At 34.6% G+C, this 20,944-nt stretch overlaps 1 protein-coding gene across 1 annotated transcript; it reads left to right on the top strand.

The window, feature by feature from the left end:
• The first annotated feature begins 2,431 nt into the window (after positions 1–2,431).
• Positions 2,432–20,801, top strand: LOC129219914 (uncharacterized). Its single transcript, XM_054854230.1, has 3 exons — positions 2,432–2,552; positions 18,047–18,341; positions 20,686–20,801. Exons 1-3 carry the CDS (start codon positions 2,475–2,477, stop codon positions 20,691–20,693), a joined length of 381 nt encoding a protein of 126 aa, XP_054710205.1. The 5' UTR covers positions 2,432–2,474; the 3' UTR covers positions 20,694–20,801.
• Positions 20,802–20,944: the final 143 nt, after the last annotated feature.

Below are 20,944 nucleotides of genomic sequence, written 5' to 3'. Positions count from 1 at the left end.
CCTTATATTTAGTGGCTGGGGCATTTTCACATTTTTTTGAACTTCAGCTTCATGTTAATTACAATGGGGTCGTTTCCAAAATTTTAAAGTTTTTTTTTTCTGAAAAAGTATGCTTAAAAACATAGGATTTTACTGTTTTTTTAAGTAATATGACAAAGTTCAGTATTTTTTTAAACAATTATTTCAATCGGTGCGCAGATTCAATTTCATTTCTTACGCTTCTGTGCATGACATTACAAGTGATGAAATGCCATTCACTAGCACCATTAGCACAGAGCGCAATATTTAATTCGATTCTGAATTATTATAACCAGGAAACGCGGTAGACAGCAAGCGTAAACATTCAGCGCGCCAGTGGATTGCGCGCGAAAGTACATCACTTCTGAAAATCGGATATTAAAAAATAATTAAAAATTAAATGTTGGGAAAATGAAAGAATTTTCTGGGTCCATGTTATTTATTTATTTATTTATTTTTCGCTCCTTCTATCAACTTCAGAGATTAAAAGTAGTAGTTTTGGCTAAAGGAAACACTCACATTGCATTTCATGTTCGTTTTATTCACGTTTTTCATTCAACGATGTTTTTTAAATTTTTTCATTGCCTAGCAGAATCTCTCAGAGATGTACAGCTAAAAGATCACTTCAAAAAATTATTGTATGGCTTCTTCGGAAAATCTACGTATTACTCTCAGCCTTTTTGCAAATAATGTTCACCAGTTTGCTAAAATTAATAAACCCTCGATGTTGCAGTATCCATATCAAAAATCTGGATTAGCTCAAAATCAAAATCGTGACTTGGCCGTATCACAATGGAAAATCTTCAAATTCTAAGTTATGTATTCGAGTGGTTGAATAACGCCCCCCCCCCCCCCCTTTGTTGAACTTCCCCGTATTCGTAGGTCAAAGTAGATCCTATAGATCATTGGCTTTTAATTTTCCAAATTTTCGACAGCCAGCCCATTCTGTGGTGATGCAATCAAAAAGAGTTTCTCAAAAGTTTCTCCTTGACCTTTAAGAGGATGTCTGACCTTGTTTGCTTACCCTTGCACCGAGTAAAAAAATTCATCCTGAATGCCCTAAAAGAGGCCCACTGACCCGCTTCACGAGTTAGTCCAGAACAATTCAAGCTGCGATTTCCCATTTTTGTATGAGAAATGGTTGATGGTTTCACTACTTCCAATTAAGCTTAAAAATTAAAATTTTGTAGACAGAAAAAGAAAAATAATGTAACATTTCGAATGTTTTCCGAAGTTTCTCTTGAGGCACGTTCTGAAATGCACGCAGTTCATGCAAGAGCTCTATCCCACTTTCAATGCTTTCAAAATGGTTTTTGCCTAAATGAGTGCAAAACAAGGGAAAATTACAAAAAAAAAAAAAAAAAAAAAAGGCATGTCATGTGAAAAGTTACTAAAACATTTATTTATGAATATCACCTTCCCAACTGGTTGTGATGTAATTTAGGCGTTTTCATTTATCCCATAAATCCTATACTGTCTGGGGAAATGCAGTCCTTTTGGGCAACCAGCAAGCAGGGCCCGATCAAGCCAAGATGGTGCCCAGTTCCTGGTAAAATTTGGTCTTCACAAGAAAATCTGAAGATTTTCAAAGTAGTAGTTTTTTAAAAAAAGGCAAGAAAGTAAGAAGTTGACCCTATTTTGTTGCCCCTAAAGTTATGGTGCCTAGGTCCATGAACCCGCAGAACCATGCCTTAATCTAACCCTGCGACAAAGGGGTAAACCGAAAAAGCAAAGGGTCAACTGTTTGGAAGATCAAAAACTGGAGGTCCGCGGCCGAAAGGAGAACATACTAGCTGAATCGTTTAAAGAAGGCTAAGGTCCACAACGGGCTGCCGAACCAACTAACATACTAGTTATAGACTGGAGTTCCGTGATCAAATTCTAATTCTTCAAAGGGGGCTGCGAATTGGAAAAGTTTGGGAACCCCTGAGAAAGAATATTTTCAGAAGACGCGCCGCTCCTTTCTCTCCTTCGAGAACATTTTAGTAAAAATACAGCAAAATGGACGCCTTGAATTAAAAACTATTAAGAAGAATTCATAATGCACAACTAAAAGAATGGACGATGGGGAGACAATTATTTTGTGTGAGCAGGTTCTGCAACAATTACTGAAAGCCCAAATCATTTACCACTAATTGAACACAACAAAAGAACGACAAGCATTTCAGAATAGATTTCCCAGTTAGGTCATATTTTAAGAACTCCTTGACCGCCAGGCAGCCATTGGAACGCAGGTTCCATCAACAAACGTCGGTCAAGCACGCAGCCTTGAAATTCTGGAAAAGGAAATCTGAAATTAAAGAAAGACCTCCCGAAGAGACGACGAATGGGTTGATCGAAGATTTTCTCAACAGGTGGTACTTTCAGCAGAGGTTACGGTTACGCGAGAATGGAAAATTCTAATTACAGGCCACGCGATGACGCGCGAGGGAGCGTTCTTCATATCCGATGATTGAATGATGAAACGCAGTTGGAGGTTGTCACAAATATATAACATAGTTCCGGCGTACCGAGGAAACGATGATCTAATCCAGGTAAGGTTATGACGTAAACCGGTGATTGCATTTACTAGTGCAGAGGTAGTGCGTTATGTCTGTGGATCAAATGGAGTGGGGTATTGAGAGTCTCTATGAATGGATATTGCCAGGACCTGATTACTGAATAGGCCAACTAGGCCCTGGCCTAGGGCCCCGGATATTTAGGGGCCCCCAAATGGCTGAAATTTCTTTAGTCTATGGCTAAAATTGTTTTAGCCAACGGCTGAAGTTATAAAGTTTGAGTACAGGGGACCCCAAAAAATATTTGGCCTGGGGCCCCTCGATATCTTAATCGGGCCCTGGGTATTGCCACACATTTTGATGTATATATAAACAAGTTACTCTCTATCAGTGTTCCTTATAGCATATTCCAGAGAGCGGAGCTCCATTTCAAACATGAAGAAAAAATCAACGCAGGAGAACACTAATTTCTTCAGAACATATCTTTTTGCGTAAATTGTCAGACATTTCGTCTAATCTGCAAAAATTCGCCGAAAAAGAAAATTATATACCATAAACAGGAGCCACGCTTTTGCGAGATTCCATTTTGATTTTAAATTAATAATTAATACGTTTTTTCCCATTTTAGATGTATCACTTCTGTAGCCGGGGTGCGATATGAAGCGATGATAAATTAATTATTATTTTGTTACAGGATCACATAAGGTTAACAAGAAGAAAATTTTATTGCATGTGAGTTTCATTTATGACAAAATTTACCCGAACTCAAGTAAGAAGCAACTGCTAAATGATGGGCAATTTTGTTACATCTTACTTGTTGAGACATCACTCCCAACAAATGATGGGAACTACAGACGAAATACAAAGGCAAAATTATTCGCAATTTTCATAGCGTTTGATATTCTTTACTCGCGCATGAGTGCTTTTAAGAAGGAGCAGTTACTGCGCAGGATTTTTCGCTTCACAGAAAAACGTCCTTCACAGGAAGATGGTAGATTTGTTCGCTTCACAGCTAATGATCAACAATTCTAAATTTTATAAGACAGTTTATCGGATTTTCGTGTTTGCGAATTCAATGCTTCGTTACTGGAAAAAGGAAAAATATAACTTATTTCAACATGTTTGTACTTTAATGATTGAGGGTGACTTTATTCAAAGTCGTTCTGAGGACTTGGAGACACCACACGTGCTCTAAATGGCGGCTGAATGTTCAGGAGGGTTATTTGCTGCACGCAATGATTAGCATACAGATTTTAAGCATTACGATAGCATTGATAAGTTTCTTTAAAATCAGCTTTTGCAGTACAAAAGGCTATTAAGGCTCAAGCGCCATAAGAAGCAAAAATGTATGTACTGTCAGCTCCTCTCGGGTAACGGATAAACAAATGCCTCGCTTTTGAATAAAACCTTCCGGAACAGAATATTTCCTAACAGTCGCAACGTTAAAGATAACCGTTTAATCGAACAATTTCGTTGGATCATTCAACAAGATTGGTCTGCTTTTAAAAAAATGTTAATATTTTTTCTTACGGGTAGACGGCATAACATTGCCTTTCCAGAAAAACGTTTTGAAACACGGTTCTTATTCTGGGAGTAGGTTTTTAATTCTAATTATATTCTAATTATATTGAGCTCTTTGAATTGAGTTCTGTTTTCTACGGGAGTAGGAGTGGGATTTTCATTTTGTTCTAATCGTCAGAGGATATAAATCTTCGTGAACCAAAAAACAAAAAATAGCGAAGCAATCTTCGGGGATTGGTGAGCTGCTGGGAGCAGGAAGTGCAGCTGCCCGGTATTTAAAAAAAATAATAATAGTAATTGCAAGCTGTAAAAAAGAACTATTTTTTATGTTAAAAGGAATTAATTTTTGCAGAAAACAATACCCGAACGGCGTTCCCGATTATCCGGGGAATAGGGTGGCTCTCAAATCGTCAAACCGCTAATAAGTGCGAATTCGCAAAAAAATCTGCAAATTAGGTAAAAACGGTGCTTGATGTATGCAATAGCTTAAAAAGATCAATAACACTCACATACATGTTAACTATAGTTAAAACGATAACACGGAATATAAAAGTGTATGTTAAAAATTAAATGGGATCGCTCATTATTGCAAACGGATTACACACATACACCAGCAAATCGTACAAGCAGATTATTGCAAACAGATCAAGCTACGCTGCACTAGAGTCCCTATATAGAGCCCCTCTAGGTTGCACCAAAAACGCATAGGGGAGGAGAGAGGAATTTGTCAAGACTGATTCAGTCACTCGTTTACGCACGTAAGTAGTATGGGTAGATCTAAAAATCAGTAATTAGAGTAGGTCTAATTACTAATCGCCTCCCCCCTCAAAAAAAGGGGAAGATCAAGATGTTTCTATACGCCAAGGATTTGGCAATAATGTCGTCTTCCGCTTCGTACATGAATCGATATTACTTACCTTACCAACCTGACCCGAAAAGCATTATGAGAGATCATCACAGACAAAAAAGCAAAAAATAAATAAATAAATACAATTTTAAAAAAGAAGAAAACTTAGAGGGAATGCATGATCAGAGCAGTATTAGGCTATAATATACAGACATGCTTGAAGTAGGAAAACTTTTGGTTTAAGGCCCCCTTCAACATGTACGAAGTTGAAAGGGATTCATGTTTTCAATATGTTATTTCAATTTTTAAAAAGCAATAAAGAATTCCCGTTCCTTTTTTCTTTTTGACGGATTGGTGTGGGGGGGGGGGGTAACATCTTGCATACACTTGTCGTACTTCACATTTGCTCGAAATTTGAGTAGAAATATTTTACAATATAATTTTCAGTGATATTTTTCAACCAACAAAACTTAGTGACATAGATCAGCTAAGGCGTAAAAAGGTTCCACAGCGTTTGGTTTACTGGTTATTCCCGAAAAAAGAGTACAAATCATGTCTGAGGCTTCTGAATTCGTTTTATCAATTTCATAATTACTAACAATCAATCATGTTGTTTTATTGATTCTCTGTTTAATTATGTGTATTCAAGCATCAATTGTTTGTACATATGTAACTAATAAAGGGTGCACAAATATTTTTCTTTGGAACAAGAAGGTGAAGATTATGTGTCCCAGCTTCAAATCATTAGGAATTAAAATATGATTAATGATTTTACTCAAATACAACAATAGTATATACATTTTCAGTTATGTTACATCTTTTACATAAAAATAAAGTTGCAACTGCAGAACTTGAAAGAAAAAAAAAACATTTGTCTGAACAATGAAAGAAAGTTATCAATATGTAATGCCCCCCTCCCCCCCCCCCCTTTTTTTTAACGATTCGTATTCCTTATTACTCTGTTACAGCAGTTTCGAAAATTAAATAAACAACTTAACTACAATGAATCTAATACTATATTAAAGAAGATTAAGTAGTATAACATCCGCGCTTAGCTAGCCACTTTGAATTCTACAGTCAATAAAAAAGGTAATTCTAATTTCTATTTTTTTTCTGACAGTTATTTTACTGTTGAATATCCACTTGAATGGATCTTGCGCAGAAATTTCTCTTCTATATGATCACACGCTTGAAACAAACTTTAAAAAAAAAAGTAAGCTTTGTATGCGTCTTTTCCATTACATCTAAGCTATAACCTTTCGTTTTCCCCATACTCTGGAAACTACACTTCGTGTATACTAACGCTAACATGTTTTTTTTTTTTTTTTTTTTTGTGAGAAATATCTCAAATTATTATTGTTTTCGTAATTTTCCCTTCTATAAATTAAATTCGAAGCTTCGACACAACTAAATCTTAAATCCTGGTTGTTTAACGATATTTTACTTTTTCAGATTCTCTCTCTTTCTTTTTGTCTAAGAAATCATGAAGAAAGGTAACAAATACTGAAATAAAAAGTTTTTGACAAAACACAATGTTTTCCATACTATCAGTGTATGTTTGTGTGGATATGCTTGTAAACTTTGCACCATAGCTTTGATAGTGTAATAGGTTTAATAGGTCTAAGCTGGAGATGTTTCCACATCAAAATGCTATGGTTAATTTGGAAGATAATCAGAATGTTGTACATGAAAAATCTCAAACGTTATTGTTCTAAATTAATAACATTATTTTTAAATAGTCATACTAATAAACTATAGTAGTTTGTGCTTTACACCTTTTTGCTCATATTAAAATAATAAGAGTAATGTGCCACAATCAATTATACTAATCACATTTATTTACATTTAGGCAAATTGCAAAAGAAAGGTAACTTAAAGAAAGGTCCTTTAAAAACTGACGAAAACCATAGAGGTTTTAAGACTGAGACTGGCTTGTTATTTCGAATTTTTCCCAGATTTGGGGGGTGCAAAGGGTATATGCAAATTATGTTAACTATACAGGGGTGCGCACAGAAATCTTGCGGCCCGTCACAAATTACTTTTACACCCCTCCCCTGCATATCGTTTACCCCTATATTTAACCCTTAGTTTCAAAAATATTGGGTCCCCTTCAGGCTCGGGCCCGGAGCCAACAGGTGTCCCTTCTCCCACTCCCCTGTACATGCCCCTGAACCTATACCAAACACTGGGAAAACTACTCCCACTTACATGCAAATACATTAATTTTCCAAAGACAGGGTGCAATTACCCACTTGAATGACAAGCTTGGGCTGCGGGTTCCCCATCACTGATCTTGGTGCGTTCAGTTTTTTTTTTTCCTGAACGTCTAATATTGTGAAAACTATTTTGATCAATTCACACATCCAGGTGTTAAGTAATAGCACTTTCTAAAACATTACTGAATGAGATAATCCGTAAAGGGTTCGCATTTCGATCAGGAAAAATTCAAAAAATTAGCAGCTTGATGAAACTAGAGGCAAGTCAATGGAATTTATAGTATGGTAACTGATATGTTGTCAGCAAATTCTCCCGTCTCGCCGGTAACTTTCATTACGTTATAAAACGACGGAATCGGACTTCAAAATTTAGCTTTTCAGCACTTACGATCGTTCGGCGGGATTTTGTACTTCTCAACCAACAAAATGAAAATTGCGGTAAGTTTACAAATTTTTCGATACTTTTTAGTTAAGATATAAACGTCTAACATTATTTTTCTTTTAATTTTATAATTATTATTTATATTTGATTAGAGCAACGTTATACGTCATTTAAGAACGAAAAAAAAAAAGTCGTCATTCATTACCCGTTGGGCTGCTGACAGCGAGGCGGTCTTTTGATCACCTGCTCCCAAGGACGTAGCCAAGGGGTGGGTCCATGGGGTCCGGACCCCCCCCCCCCCTTCCCGAAAGACCCCTCTCCTTTTTTCTCAGTTGTTCCATCTCGCATCAACAAAATTTTTCCGAAAGGTAATGAGTTTATAAAACGCAGCATTCTCTCTCCTTAAATATTCCCAGTAATCGGCAATTTTCTCAGCGCTTGAGTCAATTCAGAACACGAGAACCTCGTGCAACACCCGCAGGTTCCCAATTTTCGTCTGCTTTTTGCTGTGTCACCTACTCCGTCCGAAACGGGGAAATGTCCCTTTCGACTTTCAAACCAGCTGGGTCCTGTGACCTTGAAATTCAGCCCCTCTCCTTGGTCCATCAAATTGCCATTGGCAAAGTAAAAACAAGCATTTATTGCCACTTCCGCCGTATCCCACAGTCTCATATTGGCGTGGTTTTCTTTATTTCTTTCTCTTTTCTTTTTGGATTTTCGTGGATTTCCATTTCGTAGACGCATGTTGTATGAAAGACAGCCAGAGTGAGGTGCGTTCCTGGTGAATCAGTAATTGAATTCCGATTTTTTTCTGTTTTAACACGCAGTTTTTATCTACGTCATACTTATAGGAACATATCTTAAACAAAATTTTGTATGCAAAAGAAAATTAAGTTTACCCAAACTAGGTAAGTCGCAGTGCTCCCTTTTAAAGTTTTCTTGATAATACGAGCAATTTTACGTGTTAATGTGTTTTTCCATTTAAAAACTAATTTTAGATTCTAAGCCAGCAGCGAAAAAAGAAATTCTACACATTTCGTGTGTTTGAGGATAAGAAAAATAATTATTGATTTTTTTTTTTTTTTTTTCATTTTAACTCTATATTTTTGGCATGGTTCATTTCAGATTATTTTATATTTCGATAAAAATTTTATTTGAACTTTTAGATTACTTTTAGCATCTCTCTCCTGTCTGAGTAACAAATTACGTAGATTTTTTACTGATGTTTTCCCCCCAATATTTAAGCATGATCATGAAACATATTAAATGCCCCCCCCCAAAAAAAAACAATTCGTGTTTGAAGGTAAAATAAATAAAATAAATGAATAAATAAAACTTGAAGTTGATGTAAGAAACTTTTTACGGTATCAAAGTTTTATAGAAAAATTAAATTGAAAATTACTTGAATATTTTACTGTGATCAGTTTATGAAATTACAAGTTCGGCCGTATTAACGCATGTAATAAGTAATTTATTAGAAATTATTACTTTTAAATATTACTGAATTGTGATTCTATGATCCCAAAAGAAAAAGTTTTTAATTGACGAAAAAAAATCTTATTCGATGTTGTTCCATAAAACATATTTGTATTTGCATCATTGGAATACATTTTCTGATTGTTATTCACTGGCTTTCTACTAAGGAGTTATTTAATTAGCATTAAACGAAACAAAAAAACAGGCATATGCATTTAACTATAAATTACTAGGAGAAAATTACCACTATTTACTGCGTTACAAGCAAAGAAACAAAAAAGGTGAATACGAGGTAAATGTTTTTGAGCTTTTCTTTTATATATTGCCTTTTTTTTAAAACACTTATTTTCTTCAAGCTAAAGATATTTACTATTTCTTGCAATAGAGTGTTTTGCTAACATCGTATTGAAGAAAAAAAATCATTACCTGCGTCGTAAAATATGATACGTATTGTTGTTAATATTAACAACATGTTAAAATAAAATTACACAGATGCTTAATTTAATTCATTAGGTATACATTCCATTAATCGGCATGTAAAAGATCCCTAAAGTCGTTTGACTGAATATTCTTGACAAAATTAAATTCCTTTTGCAGTTTCGCAAAGAGAGCTCAGGTGTCTCCATCTGGTGGAAACTGGGCATCAAATTTTCCTGTGACATTCACATCCGCGCCTTAATGGTGGCATATGAATGACTGGATGCCATATCGTTGGTTCGCACTTGTTCCGCAAAAGGCTAAAGCCTCTAACACAGCCCCGTTAGAAAGAAAAAAATAATGATAAAAAACGGCAATACGCCTTTTCCGACATTTAAAATTTGTTCGAACAGCTTTCACCCTTTGAGGAATAGCGACTTCACTTGAGAACACCATTTATTTCTTGCTTCTCTTTTTTTTTCAGCTAACTGAAATCACTGTGTCAGTTGGCTGAAGAAAGAAAATATATATATATAAAAAATGGTTGCAACAAAGGAAGCCTCCGTCCCTCAAAGAGTTAATAGTTTGTTCAAGCTTTTAATCGATGATTAGGAATGATAATTAGAAAACGGATAAGATTGGAAATATTCATTCTATTTCGTGTTATCAAAAAAATATTATAAATGTAAATAAATAAAAACTAATTCAAGCTTTTTAAATGAAACTTTGTTAATATTTTCGTTGTGGGATTTTGCCTGAAATGTTGTTCAAATCGGCAGGGTTACGTATTACGTTATGTAACATTTTATACATTCGACTCCATAGATATAGATTTATTTATCCTCATATAAATAATGCCGATGATCGAGTAACCTGCGTGTTTCAACAATGAATTCGCACCACGGCATGATATGTAATTCGATAATATGTTTTGGTAATGCTTAACATGCAAGGAAAGACTTTATTGTGACAAGGCTGAACTCGATCCGGTAACTTGAACAGTTTTACTGGTAAGACTGTGTCATATCAGAGGAATGAAGAAACGAAAACAATGAACGTTATCCACTGGTGTTAGAGTTAAAATTTCAACTATCAAAATATCACCAAACAGGCAATTGCTTCGTTCAAATGAAGAAGAGTTGAAGCAATTTTCACCCGTCATGTCTTGACGGGTGACTTTCTAGTTTTCAAACAAAATGGCATAAGTACAAATGTACATATTTTGTTGAAATATATTACAAAGCTTTAATATTTTATTAAATTATCGCATGCATTTTCCAAGTAATTTCTAGAACAGTTTTCGTTTTCCTTTTATTGTGCCCTTTTTATTAATAGAAAATATATCACTTATTTTCAGGAGGACAGAGGTTCACCCATATTTGGAAACTTTGTATGTGATAACTTTCAGTTCAATGTTAATTTACAAACTGACAATAATTAATTTACCACTTAACATATTAACTTTTTGTTAACTAATTTTAACTAAAGACTCTATTAATTTCAATTATTTAATTAATTTTAGTTAATTATCATATTATAATGATCAGTTTTAATTGGATTTATCTTAGTCTTGTGTAATTATCAGCTACTAATTCTGCTTTAGCATGCCTCCTCTTTTGAAGTTCGTGCAACCTTGGACCCCCCCCTTAACAAAGTTCTAGCTACGTGCCTGCTGCTCCCCCCTCCCCACCCCCATAAAAATTATACTAGTTCGACTAACAGTCCCCTTCCCCCACCCAGGGGCGTGCACAGGGTGAGAGAAGGGACACCTGTTAGCCCGGGCCTGAAGAGCGCCCAATATTTTTAAAATGAAGGCTGAAATATAGGGGTAAACAATATGGAGAAGGGTAAACAATAGGGGTAAACAATAAAACTCATTTGTGACGAGCTCCAAAATTTCTGTGCACGCCCCTGCCCCGACTCAAGGACCTCTAGCCTTTGACTAGGGTGCCAAAAGCCTCTACGTCAGCCCTGATTAACCGATTGATAATCAATCAAGTGATATGTTTGAATCATTATATTCAATTTGTAAAATATATACTTTGTCTCGATTTATAAGAGCAAGGGTGTGATGAACAATAATAATAAAAAAAAGTCATGGAATAACGTTAAATGAAGGGCAGAGAAATTCAGTCAGATCTAATACAAACGATGTCAAATTCAGCAATCAAGTGTTGAAAACATTTAAGGTTTGTTGACAGTGCAAGCAAAAAAAAAAAAATCTTTACATTTGGTTGGCAATTAAAAACTTTAGATGCAAACTACTTTTTATGATTATACTTGACATGCTCCCTAGTGGTTTGGCCGAATATCGAATAATCGGCCAGTTTGTGGCCGAATATTCGGTATTCGGCCAATTCACATGGGGCATGGGAGCATGCCAAGTAAAATCATGATAAGAAAAAGTTATGTAAAATTTTTAATTGCCAACCAAATTACCGACTCTGTACAAACGATGTAGAATTTATTTTTATATTTTCGTGAAAGTATCTTTTATACCCACGGAAATGTAAACATTTCTTTCTCAAAAGGTTTTTGGCTCATAACACACAGAGTTTTCCGTCAAACGTTACTAAACTTTCAGAATATTTTACAGCATAAAAGAGAAGCATAATATCAAAATTTGAAGTTAAAATATTGAAAATTTCTTGAAATATGAACGTATAAAGCACTTGAATTTTCACTGTGCATGAGCGAAAGTTAGCAATTTATAACCTTCATAATTCAAAGCCCAGACAGATCTACACCTCGTGATAAAATTTCAGCTCGATATCTTTAAAATTCAAAATGTTATCAGCGATCTAATGTGCCGAATTTCAATAATCCTTTGATAGGCGACGACTCGAGAGGAATTGTTCGCAAATAGTCTGTTTTTATTATAGTGCACTATAATTTTTATCATGAATCGCACTGAATGACGGCAGGCATGTGTTGCCAGTTTGCGAACGTACGATTCGTCGCCTATGCAAGAATTATTGAAATTCGGCTCATTAGATCGCTGGTAACTTTTTGAATTTTAAAGATTTTGAGCTGGAATTTTATCACGAGTTGTGATATTTATCTGGACTTTGGATTATGAAGGTTATAAATTGCTAACTTTCGCGCATGCGCAGTGAAAATTCAATTGCTTTAATCGTTCATATTTCAACAAGTTTTCAATATTTTAATTTCAAATATTATTATTATGCATCTCTAGTATGCTGGCAAATATTCTGAAAGTTTAGTAACGGTGGACGGAAAATGAGCCGAAAACATTAAAATAAAATTTGCATTTTTGAAAAACAAAATGCTTATATTTCCGTGGGTATAAGAGATACTTACACAAAAACATAAAAATAAATTCTATATAGATTGTAGACTGATGGCAAAAAAAAAAAAAATCTTTACATTTGGTTGGCATTTAAAAACTTTTTCTGGTCATGATCTTATATGGCATGATCCCTTGTAAATTGGCCGAATACCAAATATTGGACGACAATCTGGCCGAATATTCGGTATTCAGCCAAATAACTAGGGAGCATGCCAAATAAAATCATGACAAGAAGTTTGCATGTAAACTTTTTAATGGCAAACGAAATGTAAAGATTTTTTTTTGCCAGCACTGTAGTTTGTTAATGTGGCTCGATTTTTGACAAGAGAAGTGCGGTAGACCTGTTTCTTCTGGATTTGTTTTTATGTGTAAATCATTGGTCCTGAGAAAAGAGAAAAAGGAGAGGGGACGCTAACAGATAATTCAAGCATAAGTTAATGAAATCAAAATATGAGAAGACGTTTTAATCAAAAGATGAAAAAGTGGGCTGACGTTCGAGTAAAAATAAAAAGTAGGGAAAAGTCGTCTCCTCTACACTACTTATTCTAAGCCTGTGGTCCGCGAGCAATTTTCATTAAGTTTAGATTAAGAGTACACAACCCGCGGCTCGCCGCGTAGCGATGTGCGGCCCGTGAGTACACTTACGTTTTTTCGTTTTTTGAAAAAGTTTTCTCTTTTTTTGAAAAGAAAAAACGTTTGGGAGAAAAGGGGGGGGGGGAGATAGAAGAAGCTTTTCCGGGTACGATCGTAATTAACACACATCAAATAAAAATGCTCTGAAATTCGTTTGAAGATTTCAGGATTTTGATGTGAAAACGAATACACCTGAAAATTTTAATTACGAGATACTAACCACTGGACAATAGATGGCTATTTCTTCAGTAAATGTTTTAGTTGTTCTAGTTGATGAAGCTCCTGAAAGCATTCAGTTGGAGCTTGTTGACTTACAGACCTCTGATATAAATGCAAATCAAGTTCCTAAGAATTGGGGTCTTTGGAGTTCTACAAATCCTTACCTCCAGGATTTACTAATATTAAGAAAAGGTCAAGCAGTGTGCTACAATATTCAGTTGAGTTGCATATACATTTGCGAACGTGACGAGTAAAAATTGAGGAGCAAGTTAAGACATGAACATTTGCAATCGATATCGAAATTGAGAATTGCAACAATGAACCTAATCTATCAAAATTGGTCAATAAAATTTAGTCTCAGCCATCCAATAGACGATTTTGATTTCTTTGCATTTCACTGAATTTTTAGTTGTAGTATAATGCTTTTATTTTTGGTATCAGATTACTTTTGTTAATTCATCATTTTTACTTCCTTTTACGAAAAAGGAAGTATAGTATTCACGAAAAAATTTCCACCCAAAAATTGACCTTAATTTCCACTTTGTTCAGCCCCCAATGAATGTTGAGTTTTTTTCGAAACGACCACACGTGAATATATACCTAAGAACGTATATACGCCCGAAATATCTATTTGGATGTTTCCCGATTAATTACGAGTTTTCTTCTGATGTCTGTTTGTACGTATGTATGTGCGTATGAGCGCATGTATGTCGCATAACTCAAGAACGGTATGTCCTAGAAAGTCGAAATTTGGTACGTAGACTCCTAGTGGGGTCTAGTTGTGCACCTCCCTTTTTGGTTGCATTCGGGTGTTCCCAAAGGGTTCTTTTTCACCTTTTTGGGGGGAAATCATTGTTAATTTCAACGCAAACTCAAGTGGTGTTATGATTTGGCGGGCAATTGGCGATATATTGCCAGTCTTTTGGTCGCCAACTTGGCAACAAATTTGTAGGTTTTTTTTTTTAAATCTGGTTTTAATTTGGTCACTGTTGGTGATATTTAGAGAGTTAAAATTGCAATAATGGGGAAATAACGTTAAATTGGTGTAAAAGGAAGTCATGTGATGCACAAATCAGCTCATTTTTTTATAGTATTCATATACAGGGCTGCGGAGTTGGAAGGAAAATGGCTGTTGCCGACTTTTTTATTTATTTATTTTACTTTATTTTTTCAATTCCCCCTCCCCTTCATGGAAAGGGGGAAAATCTCTAACAGATATTAAAATATTGATTCCTTTTATGAAAATTACCCATTTTGTATGAGTTAAGTATACAATGTCAGAAATTCAATTTGAAAATCAAATTTTCCAATAGTTACGATTTTAAAAGTAAGATGACTCAAAAATCCCATCTTTGAAAGAAAAAAAAGAAAAAAAGAAAAGGATTAATTTGCTCTTTAATATTCAACAAATAGATATTGAACAAATCATGTGCTTTCAATTTTTGAAACTGCAACTTAAGACATTTTGACACTTTGAGAAAAAAAACCTTTTTTGCCAAGTCAAAAAAAAAAAAAAAAAAAACCTTGAGAGGGGGCGGCCCTCACGCTTCCTGGACGCACCCATCTGATGGATGACACAATAAGTCAATTCCAGAGTTTTTAAAAAAATACAAATACTTTAATGCTGAAAATTTTCCCAAATAAATCTTAAATTATATTTCATCTATAAAAATTCAACGGAAATAGGGCACGATATTGTGAAAAGGGGCCAGTACATGTACGCCTGGAGCAAATTTAACACAAAATATGGCAGTATACAACTTTGGGCGAATAGCTTAACTAACTATACCCACATTTCTTCTTTGCTCAATTTTTAATTTCAATTTTATTGACTGCTTAAGAGTTGACCTTAAGATTTTAAGATTAACTGCAATTATTGAGTGTTGTTACCAAGAAATCATATATGTATTTTGTTCCATACTTTTTAGTGAGAATCAAACTCATAGAAATAGTCTTTAGATTTAAAAAAAAAACATTAAATATATTTTATCGGATCTTTTGCATTCGTGCTTTTGTGTCAAAACAGGTTTGAATTTGCCGAACACCCTCAGATGTTTCCACCCAAGCTACGGGCCTCAACTTGCTGAAAGAAGGAAATCCTTTTACTAATTTATAACTGAGATCGAAGGAAAGAATGTCTGGAAAAAAAAAAAAAAAACATTCCTGTAATCTCACACAGCGACAGCAAATAATACGATGGCCAAACTAAAGTTGCTTTTGATTCAACATTCAATTTTAGAAATTTAACTAAAAACGTGAAGAAGTTTATAACTTTTAAGCTTTTATGAGTATGACCTATAATTAAATGAAAAAACTCTTCTTGAAATCGTGATTATAGTATGCTTATTACTTCAAGACAATGAGTAAAGGCAAAGAAGCTAAGGCATTAATAATGACCTTAGCTCCCTTGTCCTCTTTGCCTGTAGGGTTGTTCATTTGAAGTAGCATGGAAGGCATGAAAGGAAAATTCAAGCTACGTAAAACAAACAACTTTACAGATGCATAAGCAATCTTGGGAAGTTCATCCTGCGGTTACTAAATTAAGATTCAATGCGGCAGTGTATGATCGCAGCTCATTCATATTACTTCTTTTAACTAATGACTGGTGGAAAATGTGTAGGGAATTAGGGTACTTAATTTTGCAGAGCAAAAAAAAAAAAAAAAAAATTCTTGCTTTCTTCATTCAAGAAACGTTTTCTGAATTTCTGTTATTCTATCGAAATTCCGTGATTCTTCCCTGATTAATCCATTTCCCTAACTTTTCCCTGATCTGTTTTCACCCTGTTAACGCCTATTATAAAAATCAACTAAGGAGTATCTCAAAAAAAAAAAGCTAAATGAAAAACATACGATTAAAACATAGGCTAAAAAAGCTAGATAATAAAATGGAAAACCAAAGTGCAGATAGCTGCCAGAGCAAGAGACCTGTCAGCCTTTGAGGACTCCTGAATAGATTTAGGCCACTGGGACTTCTGTGATAGCTACTTCCCTTCGCATTCCGGTTAGTCATGAGTTCAGTTCCAGTGGGTGATATGACAGGGGTGCAGACCCCCCTAAGAGCTAGGGCTCACCCCCTAAATATTGCAACCCCCCCCAAAAGCAAGAGCCCCGACAAAAAATTAAAAAAATACCCATCACCCCCTTCCTAAAAATTTCAATGGCACAGTCTGCTCCATGACGTCCCTAGATGGGCACCCCTGGACATAAGTGTCGTTTCTTTCTCTTTGTGTTGTAAATCTTTCTTGTGTTTGTATGGAAGCAAAAGCGATTTGTTCATGCTCCATAAATGTAAAGCTGATTATCTTCTGTACAAATGTATAAAAAAATTCAGGCACCCTTTATGTTTTTACTTTTTTTTGTTCAATTTCATTCTGAACTGTATTTTCCTATTTTTAATACAACAGACTCATGCACAAAGCGAAATTTTTTTCTCCCATAGTCTGCTTACTATGGGAGAAATAGTCTGCTTACCTCCTGAAGCGGTTTCTACTACTGTCATTATTAGTTTTCAAAAGGCCGTTTTATTTTCAAGCTTATGCGAAATTCAATTCATTAAAACTTAGGAAATTCAACCAGGGTTTGTTTAATTTTGGTTGGCTTTGCATCCCTTTTCTTTTTTTTTCTTTTGCTTTCTGTCTATCAAGCAAATTTTATTTTAGGATGGGGGGGGGGGAGGAATTTATTTCAAAAGACATCTTGTAAGTCTTAGGCCAATATGCATGAGTTTACATTCTTATGACAGTTGAGTATGATAAGTAACTTTTATGTTGTTAAACTAGAAACTTACTTTCCCTTTAGCATTAAAATAATAAATATGAATAATAATCCCAATAATATAATAAGTTCTCATAAAATATAATCCAATTTTGTTATTCTGACTGTACTACTGCCACACTTGAAATATTGCAAAAAAAGAATTCCAATATGAAAGCAAGTAGTGTTTGTGCATATGGATGGGAGAGAAAAAATGAACTAGTAGAACTTTCTCCTGAAATTATTTAGTTACCAAACAATGACCAATAATTTAACTAAGATACTTATCAGTTTTAAATTTCTTTCCTATAAAATAACCTAACTTCACAATTTTCTAGTAACAATTATTAGAGCAGTGTTAATGATCCACCTTGTTCCTCACTATGAGACAGACAGTGATTATAATTAATTCTTTATTGATAGTTTTGAAATACATGTATTCTTTAAAATTTTATACATCTGAAAAAATAGCATAAAAATACTTTATTAGTTTTAAATGATTTTTCAATTCAGCATACCTAAAATACTCCTTGATTTCGTTTGATAGATATAGAAGAAAACATTGGGCAATAGTTTCACTCATTGCTTTTTTTTTTTTTTGGATTTTGTTTTTAATTAATCTATTAGTACTTTTATATGCAAGATCTAGACTGCTAACTAGATTACTTGGCTACATTAAAACTGGTAATAAAAATAAAACTGGTTTTTGGGTTCAAAAATGTTTCTTCGTTTCTCAGTGATTTTCCCTCTTTGCAGGTGATTCTCCTCCTCTGTGCAGTAGCAGCCAGTGGTCAGTTCTTCCAACCTTTTTTCCCTTTCTTCCCCTACTTTCCCTTCCGTTACAACTTTGGACTACCAGGTTTTGAGGAATATGCTGCATCTTTAGGCGGAGCCAAGGTTGGTCTGTATGGAAGATCTTCTGGTTTTGGTGGGCCTTTCTTGCCCCCCTTTGGACCCTTTGGGAGATTAGGAGGCTCTGAAGTGACAGGAGCCTCCCTGGCGGGAGCTAAAGTCGGCATCTATGGTAAAGAAAACTCTCAAAGAAGCGTCTGTAAGTAGAATTGGTTTTCGATGAAAAGTTGATAATGCAAATGAACATAGTTGGATAGTTTTATGTGTCTAGCATATTATGCGCAAAGCGTGTCAAAAATTTAGAAAAACTGAAATGACCAGTCATTTGCACTCATCCACTACATTTGTAAATTTAATTTCTTGAAATATTTCCTTGTTCTGTATATTCAACAAATTCTTTTGAAATAAATCATTAGACATAATACTTATAATTGAAATAAAACTGCAAAGTTATTCCCCCAATTCAAAGCACAAATAAATAATTATTTGGAAGTCTAGCAAGCCAAGTCAAACATATCATTGCTCGTGTGCAATTGTAAGATATCTGAACTGGGAACTGTATGATAGTGTAATAATGGGAAAAAAAATAAATAAATAAATAAATTGATTGCTAGCAGTAAGTTATCACCCATAAGCCTAGGGAAGGGGTCCAGGTTCTGAGGAATTTGCTGCAGTTTTAGGCGGAGCCAAGGTTGGTCTGTATGATGGAAGATCTTATGGTTTTGGTGGACCTTAGCTTCAATGAAATGAAATCTGCTTCCCCAGCTTGGTTATTCACTAATCCAGACTTATGAGATCGAATAAGAACAAAACTGCAGTCTCTGGATGTGATAATCAGGCAGTCTTGTTTTCTGCAGGTAAATTAGTAGTGCTTGAAAGAGGGTAGTAAAACACCTTTTTGGATGTAGAACTTATTTTCCTTGGGACCCCATTAGCAAAACATAAGGTCTTAAAGTCTGATGAAACTTTAAAATACATCGCCAAATTTCAAAAGTTTTGATGGGTGATGGAAGACATTTTTCACACACTTTGCAGATGGATGTCCTACCATATGCAGACAGTGAAATTGTCAGCGAGAAATTGGTATCTTCAAATTCTTGCCCAGTCCTTAAATTTGCCGCTTTTCCTTAAATTTAAATTTCGGCAAACTTTAAGACTTGATATCTTGCTAACGGGGGTACGAGGGTAAACACATTTTGTGTCAAAAAATGTCTCAACGTGCAATTTCAATTGCTGCTTATTTCAACTTTTTTCATTTTTATACTAGAGGTGTGATTCCCTGCTAAGACAGAAAAATAATAAGATAAATACTGTTGCTCTGATGTGATACATATACATGGATATGCACACTCATATTTTTCAGTTCATAAATAAAAAATAAGCAGCATAACAAGGGTGTTTGTAATCCAAAATTATCAAAAATTTTGGGCTGACAACACCATTTGAGACTGAAAAATTATTTAAAAAAAAACACTTTTAAACTATTTTTTTTCTCAGAAATTTTTCTATGCATATTTGAAAAGTTTTTATGAAGGGGGAAGGGGGTCGAGCTTCGTCATAATTTTTGAAAATTTCTCAATCTCTTCAGAAAATTTTACTTGAGTCCACTACCACCCCTGCAGCATAAACAATCACCCTAACAAAAATTAAAAAGTATTAAGAAATTTAATATACAAATTCGTGCAATGATTTGTCTAAGATGCAAATAAAAACATCAGAAATCTTTGAAATTCATTGCAGCAGCATTTCATAAAATTTTAAAAAATTTTTACTGAACGGTATAAAGCGATGGTAAAATGATATACTTTTCACCCAGGGTGCCTCGCACCAACCACTATTTGTGGTTTAACCAATTGGATGAGACCTGTAAACAGCTCTGATATTTTGAGCCAGTAAGTAAACCGAGTAATCTCTACTCCAGCACTCCCCAGAGGTATCGTTTGACTTGGAAGACTTTGCGACTATGAGCATATTTAATGTCCCTCAATTACCATTAATGAAGACGGTGGATCTTCAACCGGGCTAGTGTCGAACTAAGGACCCTCTGGTCACAAGTCTGATGCCTTTACCAATCAGGCCAGCACGGCCCTAGGTAAAAAGATACAGGGGGGGGGGGGGGGAGAGAAAAACCTTTCTCATAATCCAAGATTGCTAAGTTATTGTTAATCCTACTATGCTAATACATGTGCATGTTTAGACTACTATGAATTAAAAAAATCCCATTTTAAATACTTAAGTTATAGTATAAAAAAATTCAAAATGTACTAAATAACTTGCAGAATAGTGTATTTTATTTACTACGTAATTATGTATTGATGTTGCTTGTCTTTCAATATATCAGTATAATAAACTAATTACTGAAGTTTTGACTTGTTCTGACAAATTCATTTTTTGTTCTAAACTAAGTGATAATTGAATGTAGTAATTTATATAATTCCATGGGTATTATAAAATACATTTAACAAATTGTTTACTGTTCACCACATTTCCTTCATTAAAGAATTAAATATGTGTGCATTGATTTGCTTTTATTGTATTTTTAGATGGATAAAAAAAAAACACTTCCCATGAACGACTGGAAGATGATGAACTGACAAGAAAGGAATTGAGCTTATGAAGAAAAGTGTAAATAGGAATGTAAAATTCAATAAATGAATGGAATTATAACAAATTATTATAACTGATTCCTTATGAATTCTCTTATGATTCTGATTACAAAGAATTGCTCCCCTGATTTTCAGTTTCTATCTCAGTCTGCCCCATTGCTTTTGTCAGATATCTTTTCATTCACAAGCTCCCTTC

This window comes from Uloborus diversus, chromosome 4 (genome assembly GCF_026930045.1).
Source record: "Uloborus diversus isolate 005 chromosome 4, Udiv.v.3.1, whole genome shotgun sequence".
Lineage (NCBI taxonomy): Eukaryota > Metazoa > Arthropoda > Arachnida > Araneae > Uloboridae > Uloborus > Uloborus diversus.
This window is presented reverse-complemented; position numbering and strand designations above follow the sequence as displayed.

Excerpts from the sequence above, each read along its gene's own strand:
- LOC129219914 (XM_054854230.1), top strand. The coding sequence starts at position 2,475 with ATGATGAAACGCAGTTGGAGGTTGTCACAAATATATAACATAGTTCCG. Across the intron at positions 2,553-18,046 it reads GAAACGATGATCTAATCCAG|GTGATTCTCCTCCTCTGTGC; the intron begins GTAAGGTTATGA and ends CCCTCTTTGCAG.